Source organism: Macadamia integrifolia, unplaced genomic scaffold, assembly GCF_013358625.1.
Source record: "Macadamia integrifolia cultivar HAES 741 unplaced genomic scaffold, SCU_Mint_v3 scaffold151, whole genome shotgun sequence".
Taxonomy (NCBI): domain Eukaryota; kingdom Viridiplantae; phylum Streptophyta; class Magnoliopsida; order Proteales; family Proteaceae; genus Macadamia; species Macadamia integrifolia.
In genome coordinates this window covers 397,259-407,173 of record NW_024868240.1, presented here as the reverse complement: position 1 = coordinate 407,173, position 9,915 = coordinate 397,259, and the positions used below count along the sequence as shown (strand labels likewise).

General features: G+C 39.3%; 1 protein-coding gene across 1 annotated transcript in view; it reads right to left on the bottom strand.

Moving 5' to 3' along the window:
• Positions 1-798: 798 nt before the first annotated feature.
• LOC122064049 overlaps positions 799-9,915 on the bottom strand; it is a 9,620-nt gene continuing 503 nt past the window's right edge. Inside the window, exons 2-12 of the mRNA XM_042627741.1 lie at positions 8,030-8,213; positions 7,779-7,847; positions 7,149-7,247; positions 5,552-5,631; positions 4,607-5,444; positions 2,963-3,660; positions 2,586-2,667; positions 2,407-2,458; positions 1,874-1,923; positions 1,417-1,464; positions 799-1,273 (exon numbers count right to left, since the gene is read on the bottom strand). Of these exons, the coding sequence (XP_042483675.1) occupies positions 1,097-1,273; positions 1,417-1,464; positions 1,874-1,923; positions 2,407-2,458; positions 2,586-2,667; positions 2,963-3,660; positions 4,607-5,444; positions 5,552-5,631; positions 7,149-7,247; positions 7,779-7,847; positions 8,030-8,213 (2,377 nt within the window). The 3' untranslated portion in view covers positions 799-1,096. The remainder of the gene's footprint in view (positions 1,274-1,416; positions 1,465-1,873; positions 1,924-2,406; positions 2,459-2,585; positions 2,668-2,962; positions 3,661-4,606; positions 5,445-5,551; positions 5,632-7,148; positions 7,248-7,778; positions 7,848-8,029; positions 8,214-9,915) is intronic.

Below are 9,915 nucleotides of genomic sequence, written 5' to 3'. Positions count from 1 at the left end.
AAGCTCATTGAAGGTGTTCAAGATGTTGAAAGAGAGTTAACCAATCCAAGATGATGCCAAGGTAAAGCAAGTAATGGGACATTCTGATTTCACCTACTGGGAATGACAAAATAGGTAGGTTGAAGGGGCCTTTATTTTGGCTGCTACTAATGATTTCAGCCTATTATAAACCAATATTGGGACAAGGCAGGTATGTGTCAAAAGCCCCTTCGCAGTATTTTTCACCAACAGGCAAGGTTGAGCATCGTTTTAAAATGGTCCGCAACGCATGAGAAAAACCTACCAGTCCCATTGCTATATATGGTCACATTTTTGGCCACAAAGATTTAATACTACAATACCGATGCAGATAAAAATACATTGGAGGACAAGCTGTGCTACTTCAACATTAGAGGGGCTGGCACAACTTCACCTTTTCTTATATTTCTCTTTTCACTACCTGCATTAGTCACACATCCCAAACTATTTAGGACAGAATGTTAACCCCACATTCTGTGAGCGTCATAATTCATACAACCCAATCACAATGTCAAAAAATATCTTTATTTTTCATCCTCCTTATCACCCTACTTTTTTGGGGTTCTCAATGCCAAGCATTCTATCATGTTCATATAAGACAATAAGCAACCTGTGAAGTTGTCTCTACGAGGTTAGTAGCAAATTTTTCCTGTTACCAAAAAACAGAACAAATTTCCCCAATTAGGGCTATGGTAAATGACATCAACTCCCAACACCCCAAACTCACAAATATGCAAGTGTGTGTTTGTGTCTACCTATACGTGAACCTGGCACAAGGTAGGCAGGCCAAAAGTATATACATATCATTGTTCTGAAAGGGTTGCAAGGTATATAATCTACTTTACAATATCACTGTACATGAACCAACAGAGCGCCCAAACCTCATTTACCTCATTTTCACTAATTTTTAATTTTTCTTTTCAAATGGTGAATGGTTGTTCATGCTCTTCCGAATGCTAATCCTAGTTTCTGATTCTAGTGAGGAAAATGAGGAATGCAAAACAGAATGATTAGGAAGAATGTCCAAGGAGACAACCCGACTGAATTTAAGCTAGTGTGAGAGTTTAGCTTTTGAATCTCAAACAAGCTGGACAACAGTAGCCACCCTCAAGGATCCCCCCTGGAGAAGATCACCAAGCTCATCAAATAACAAAGCTGTGCGCCAACCCCATCCCTTTGGAGCTTTTGGAAGTAGAGTCCCAGCTTGTTTGAAGCTTCCAAACACCATCACTTCTCTCTTTGATGGACAAATCAACTGAAGAAAGGAAACATGAGTAAGACATGCAAACATCAATAGCCCCCTCCCGCAAACCCACTAGAGCAAGTTAAGATAGCACTCTATCAAACATCATCACATGGTGGGAGAGAAAAATTGAAAGCCATTTGTAAATGATCTACCTGATAACGGGCGGTGACTTTTTCACGAGAATCGACATACATATGAGCCTGCAAATAGAAAATCTTAAATAAATACACAATCTATTTGGTGAATATCATTGAACCGCTTATAATTTTCCATGGAATCATCGAGAAAAATCTAGGCATTTCTTCAATAGACAGAAAGAACAACGTTTGATCAATTTTGACTAGGGTTGCAAGTTGGGGCCAAAATTGGGCTCAACTTTGAACCAAGATGAGCTATGCTGGGCCCGGTGCTATTTGGGTCAAAATTTATCAATTCCCAACCCAGGTCCAGCACACTTGCACCCCCTAATTTTAATGGTTCCCATAAAAAAAGGTTTGAAACCTACAGATTCACAGTTATTAGGGATAATGACGATGCGTCACACAGAACATCCTTCTTGATTCTATGGTAAGCATCTAGCAGTTTTTCAGGCCAAGTAAAAGAGCTAACCTTTCTAAGAGAATCAGTTATCTCTGCTTTACGCCGATGAAGAAATAATCCTGATATGAAAATAAAAAGATGCAATAGTCAACAAAGTAATATCTTTTTTTTGTTCACTTATATATCTATCTATTTATATATATATATATATATATAGATATGATAAATCTTGTCGTTGCTAAAATGGTGAAGTGAGAAGTAGTAACCTTTTTTTGATCAACCCTGGTTTTATTCCCAAAATTTATTTAATATAAGGGTAAAAAAGGGTTTTCAAAATATTTGAAAATGACATGTCATTATGTCACTATTAGAAAGCTGCACATTTTTCAAGGGTAGGCTTATTAAGTGATAGTATGTACCCTCACTGGGGGGAAAAAAACGTGTTATACTAAAAGGGAAAAAAAGTAAGGTTATGATTTTTTTTCACCAACATTTGTTACAACAAGATTTTCCCATATACATATATATATATATATATATATGTATGTATTACTGAAAAATATGCAACATTGTGAGAGCCATTCTAATGCTTGTGATATTACCAAGAGTGCGGCGCCCCTGGGGATCTTCATCACTAAAAGCCTGAACACTGACCTGTATAACCCACCAAATAATTATATTCACATTAAATTATAGCAACACAAAAAGCTAATGCTTAGAATTGCTCAAAAGAATCTCTGACGACCAAGAAAAAAAGAAAAAAAATGATTAATATTAAAACCTTCCACAGAGACCCAGCATAAAATACTTCTGGTGAGTGCTTCACGCCATCAGAAAGCCTGTGCACATCCTCAAATTCTACCCTGAAAAAGTAGATATTTTCCATCATGTTGATTAAAGAATGAATCACATCCCCAACTATAATTAAATAAAGCAGGAATTCAAGCAGTATGGATATTATGTTCCCAAACCCCTGCCCTACCCACCCACCCACGCCTATATAAAAGGGGAAAAGAAAAAGAGTGGTGGTTGGGGGGGGGGGAGATATCCAGGAATACTGATTGACAGGAGGCAGGAAATTACTCTTACTTGGGGTCCAAAAGATTACTAAATGCCCATGAATGGAAACAAGAAAAGCAAGAGGCAAAGGTGACTCACCCAAAGCGAAAAGGGGGAAAGTGACGCAAAGGAGTTTTCATATCCAAGGATATAGATGAATCATCTCCATTTTCCCATTCTAGTCCCAGTGAATGCTCCTGTGACTCTAGCATCTGCAGAGGGACACCACTGGCACTAGGTCCCGCAAGTGAAGCTCCAGCTAGTCTGTTTTGCAGAACTGGTTCATAACCTCTCTCTGCCTGCTCTCCATGTGCAGATACATTATTATTATTTCCTCCTTGGGTAAGCCCAACCAGTGCTGTCAATCCATCTCCAGAAATATCTCCATTAAGTTCAGTTCTAGCCTCTGATTCATCATTCGCAACAGATTGCTGGCAGTTTCTGTTTCCAAGTCCAAAAGGGACACGAGAAAAGACAAAACGTGTTGGAGGCCAAGCAGCAGCAGACACAAATGTGGTTCCCCGCCCAATACCAGCAAGCCCATCTATAGGTCCCCTAACATGCACCCGCACAGGCCTGAAGAGGCTATTTCCTTCGCCTTGAGCAGCATCAGCAACAAATACATTACCCAGGTTGCCAGAGGGATTATTCCGATCATGCTCTTGCACGTAATAACCTGTGGTAGTAGCCCCATGCGAAAATCGATATGGTTGCCGACATGCACATGCCATGCTTGTAAGGCAGCAATTTTTGCATGTATCGACACATATTTCTTGCACCCTGTGGCTTAGAAGCATCTGGATGAAAAAGACAGAAACAGAATTTTGATTCACTACAGATGGGTCAAAAGGCGGCAACATTATACAATAAAACAAATACTTTCATCAAGAAAATGGTGCTGTCATAATTTCCTGTGTTGCCCCCTAGTGCTCATACTAGGAGGGGTTTAGACTCACTCAGTGGGGGGCTTTTCGATGGTACACTCTATACCATAAAAAAAGTCATAGTCTCTACATTAACATGGGCTGTGTTGCAAATATCTGTCAAGGAGTAAGATCTACTAGAACCCCAAATCTTAGGATCAAGGCAATCCGATGATCTGATCCTCCATTTGGTTACAAGTACAGGGGCATATTACAGTTAGCAACATGAAATCTCTAATCAAGTTATCTCTGATAAGATAAATGCATTCACTTTTATGCCCAACGAGGAGAACATTTAGTAACAAGAGAATGCAATTATGAACTTGGGTTTAAGAGCTCCAAGCGTGTATGCTAAATTATCTACGATGAGTGATCAATAGTGTAAAAGGGCAGAGACAAAATGGTTGGGGCATTGAGTATAGTTGAGTTTCATCTTCTAACTGCAGTTTTTTTATGATACAATTGATAGTTTATGTTATTTCCAAAGACATGGATTTGGATAATTTGACAAACATCCCAAACCATGTTATGTAAGGTCAGCCAAGGTACTTCACATGAAATTCATGGTCCATGGACCTTTCCTTACACGGACCAGTGAGAAGAGTCTTTATGACCATCCAGGAAAGACAAGAACTGGGCTGGATGGTGAGGGCCATCATAGACACTGATCTCCCACCCCCTGCTTGTGTGTCACATGTAAACCACAAATAGAAAGAAAAATAGCTTTGTGTCTATCCTCTCTCACAAACATTTTCATATATCAACACAAAAGTTCCACTTTATAGAAAGTTTTGGTGGAAAAGGAGAGCCGGTTTCTGACCTGTAGCCAAAGACCATCATTTACAGCTTTGCAAGGGAATCCCAGTTCTTCAAGCTGCTTTCTCACATTTAGTAGTGCCTCAAAAGACATGTTACAGTATAAAAGAGAACCTCCTTCAAAGATGTTAATAAATACATCATTATCCTCACCACGGATGCCAAAGTTCCCTTTAGCATAGCCTTTCACCTGTCTCCTACCCACGATCCTTCCACCCCATGAAGGAGGCATGCCACATCTACCCCACTCAGTGGCCATAACTCCATTGCAGGAAGAACTTGCCGGAGAGCAGTGCCTTGATTGGTCATTGGGAAGCCAAAATGTGTTACTTAAATGGTAGCTCGTGCCTTCTTCAGATGGCCCTTCCATAGCCACTCCATTGCCCCCCATCCTACTTTGTTCAACACAATTTGGCATTTCAAAATATGTGCAGGGACCTCTATTTCCATCAGGATCTGAACATGAGTTACTCAAAGATTCAGGATGTTCCATTCTTGATGATACTCTTGGCTCCAGACTAGATTGAGAACATGCAGTTTGCGCCACTTGTTGTGGTCCAGAGTGGAAGTCTACAACACAGTCTGCCAGCTCAACCAGAATATTATGAGCCGTTTTATGGCCTTCAAGATCATCTTTTACACTCAAGTATTCTAATTCGGATTCCATTAGCTTCTTGTTGGTGCTGGTGCTGCTATCAATAACATTCTTTCCCTTCACTCCAGAAGAATCAAAATGAGCACCTTTTCCTATCTCAGAACTTGAGCTTTCATGTTCAGGATGTGGATGTTCAGCCTTCAAAAGAGCACCTTTCACAAGTAGAGTGTAGAGTGCCAGTTCAAACCTTCAATGGAAGGAAAAGTTAGGGGGGGGGGGGGGGAGAGAGAGAGTAACAAGGATTCAACTTAAATGCATAAAATTGGAAACTTAGGCAGCTATTATGTTTGTTACCGTTTCTCTTCACTAGGTACCCATAGTTCATCTGAGGTCAGCAGTGCATGCAAAGTTTGAGAAGAGAGCTTTGGAAGCACCTATTCATAGGTTAAGAGCACACATATTCAGTCTAGCTAACCTAGATGCCGTACAATAACAGATCTTGAAACTTCAGCTACCACAAAACTGAAAAAAGAAAAAGCGCAGGATGGACTCTTTAACATCTGAAATATAAAGCAGCATAAGGAAAAAAAATGGATCGTTGGCAGTAAATATGAGCCAGCTTATGAGAAGGCAGAACAACCCCCACCCCCCCCCCCAGAAAAAAAAAAAAAAAAAAAAAAAAGGAGCATAGTCTATAAAGAGAAAAGGTCTTTGGATGATGATTGAATCTGCAACTGTTGGGACTTGGGAAACATGGAAATATGAATTCTTTCATTTCTTCGAACTAAGAGAAGCATACATAAGATTAGATGGAGGGTTATTTTTAATCCAGTGGGCAGCAGCCTGTGACCATGTACATGCGAGAAATACCAACATACAGAGTGAATTTTCATTTTATTTTTATTTTTTTATTTAAATATGGGTACTCCATAGAAGGGGGAGGGGGAAGGTAACGGCCGGGAGACTCAAACTCAAGACCTCCTGGTAAATAGGCTTAGCGCACCATAACCTTACCAATTGCGCTAGGAAATTGTTGTAATTGACATATAGAGTGACTTTATTCATGGGACATATGGAGGTCTATTATCCATGCATAACACTGCAAGTGTAATTTTCGTTTAACTGCCACATACACGATCGTACATATGGGAACAGACTTTGTCCCTTTTAATATACTGCTTTTGCATACATATCAATACATATGAATGTTCCTATCTCTATCTATTTAAATCCAAACCCCGCCCCACCCCCCCTCCCCACCAAAAAAAAAAAAACTAAACTATTTATTTCATAGCAAGGTTAGTTTAGAGTGATCATGTTCAACGGAGGCTTGGGGAGGCTGCAGTAAGAAGTGATCTGATTCCGATTGAAGGGGCTAAAAGAGCTAGCTGCAGGCCTAAAATGACCATAGGACTAGAGGAGAAGTAGTAAGGAATGCATTCATAGTCTAGGTCTTGTCCCAAGTATGACCTCAAATAGACCGGATTGGAGGGCAAGGATCCATGTAACTGACCCCATTTAGCTGAGATTTTCCTGACTTGCTAGGCTGTGCCTCTTTCCTTTTACTTTCATTTCTCCTATTTGTTTCGAGCTCAGATTTTCCTATTTTGTTTTACATGGATCTATGTAGCTGACCCCATTAAGTTGAGATAAGGTTGAGTTTTTTGTTGTTGTTGTTGTTATTGTTTGTTGTTAGTCTAGAGTGAAGATAAAGAAAACAATGAAACTGACATTATTCCAGCTGACATGTTTATGGAAAGTAGGAAGATATTTGCAGAAGCAATTAAGACAATAATTAATTCAAGTTGAACTGAACATTATGCACATTATTCACTCAAATTAGAAAGGCAAGGAAAAATACCCACGCCCACCATTCACAGCCAAACAGTGATCTTACCTTTCCCACAAAAAAAGAGGGGGGGGGGGCTTAATAGCAATCAGCATCCCATACCTCTTTCAATTCCATGAAACCACTTTGACATAGGTAACCCCAGCAGGCATTTCTCACACGCTCACCATGTATACCATAATCCTGGCTCTCTGCAAACACCTGAATCATAAAAATACAGTTGAAACCTACAAGAATCAGGTGTAATTCTACATGCTGAAAACTGGACTGTTCAACCACCCGTCTTGAAAACAGGGGCAGGTCGTCAGTTTAACCCACAGATCAACTGCTGGTTCAAATGGTTCCGCTCAAAAAGAGAGAAATTAGCAAACATCTAAATAAATATTGCAAAGACCCATTTTTAGAAACCAAAGCCTTGCCACAGTGGTTTAAGTGTGTTATTTAACAATACTTTGCAAGGTTAAGGGTTCAAACCTTCTCAAACCCTATAAATATATATATACTGCATTTAGATCCACATGTGTTAACAGTTTAATCATCCCTGGTTGAAGGTTGTGCCACCCAGTTGGCAAATGGATCGCTGGCAGTGCAAAAAACTTTCATGGGGTCCTGCCACCCAGTTTGGGAGTTGATTAATCTTATTCTAGTGACTAGATGTTCGGTCATCCGGTTCAGCAGGGGTAGATCTTAGAACACTTATCAAACTGTAGAGAGAGAGCTGTTGGGCCTGACCTGATATGCTAAGAAATTTGACGTCCAGAGCTCAGATATGATGAAATCTGTGCATATTGAACATAAATCCTGCATGAAAATTTTCAGGCTGTGATGGTAAAAACTTCAATATATAACACCAATTACACAGTTATGTTGAGGTTGAAGAAACACAGAATATAGCAAGATCCATTTGGAAATCTGAAATGTAAATGTCAAATGAGTACTAGAGATGAGCCTACATGATCATATTGTATCAAAGAACAGGATACCTGAAGGTCAAGAAAGGATGCGGCAGCAAGAACACGAAACGCATTACTATCATTAAGCTTAGGATGATTCCCATAAAGATATGCCAAGGCCATTTCAATTGAATCCCCATTGACGTTGTCATCGTCAACATGCAAGGTCACGATTGGTGCATTAGCTTCTTTCCATGGACCGTGAAGCATGTTCCTGCCAATTGCATCATATATTCATATGGCAGAAAAGTTGGAGATTGTAAGTTACCAGGACCACATCGTTCAAAAAATGAATATCTAAAGTATGCAATTACCATTATTAACTTAAATGCCAAAACCCCCATGTTTACTTGCACACAATTTGGTATTGAAGATTATCAAACAGGTGCTTCCTTGCTTACATATACAAAACCAAAGGTTCTCTATGCGGATTACCTAGCTTCCTCCACTAGATGAACTGAATGTGCTAAGAGTAGGGCTCTATCTAACAGGTGCTCCTGCTTTCCCAGCAAGCTTTTCCGTCTAGGCTTTATTGGATCTTTGGTGTTTAAACCCCTGTTAGTTTAGGATGGTTAATTAATAATTCTGACAGGTCAGTGATTATCATACAAAAAATGAGGTAATTCCCACACCTTATCAAAGATAAGAAATTTAGGGTAGGGTAGAGATTAAAACTCCCATTGTCCTTGGTATTTGGGTTGGGAAGAGCAGGTAATTACTGTAACAGACAAGTTCAACGGATTCAATTGCACATCAGATGATTCCTGCAGCAGTTTGGAGTCAAAGGATGCATCCTTAAATTGTATCATTAACATTCAGGCCTTTTTCCCAAACTATTTGGAGCAGGCTATATGGATCCTGTTCCAGACTTACATATAATCTTCAAATTGTATCCTGAGATCTCCATCTACATCCCTCTAGCCCATTCTCCTTTTTCTAGAGTTTCTGACTGGTACCAAAGTGATTGTTCTCCGCAAGAACTGTCTTCCCTTCACTACCCTATTAAAACTTCTCAAAAGACCCTATTTTATTTTATTACAAAATTGGATGTAATACCGTGTTCAACATCATCTATCATAGATTTTTTTTATTACATCCATATTCACTCTATGTGGTTGTTACTTGAATGCCCAATTTCCCAGTATTTCGTCCCATATATCGTAGTAGATCGTGTTGTCTAATACATATTTTACATGAGTGAGAACATCATGTCTATTATGCATATCTCTCGAAGTGTATTTGGCTATTTATCTTATCCCCGCATTTCTCTAATTGCATGTGTGCAACATCTACCACAATCTCTGAATACCAGATATTGGGAATGATCAGTATGGCGTATCTATGCAAAGGAAACCTTCCTTTAGTATCCAGATAAATGCTATTGAGCAAGTGAGACAAAAATTGTTTAGTTCTAACCCTTAACAAATGCTTACGGCTCTTTTCCCTAAGAACAATAAACACCAAACAGTTCTTATTTGATTGCCAACATCATTCCTTGAATAAAGAAGGTAAAACAAGACAATAACAACTATGATACATAAAGTGCAGCAAAGAATAAGAAAACCTGAAATTCATCCAAACTGCTGCGGCAGAAAAAAGTCCCCCAGTGACTGGTAAACTGAGAAACTAAAACCCAATATTGTAGATTTCAACATTTCTATACCAAACCTAAAAACTACTTACCATCCTCCAAAATACAATAAGGGGTGCGGAGAGAAACATATAACTAAGAACATAGAATGAAGAGATGAAACGATATCTCACAAAACCAACAGAAAATTCCTTAAAAAATTACACATAACCTTGGTTTTATCGATTGAGTCACGTAAATGATACATGAAAACTAGGAAGGAAAAATCAAAAAGAGAGAAGAGAAATGAAGCACTACGACCCCTTCACACCCCCCAAACCCCCCC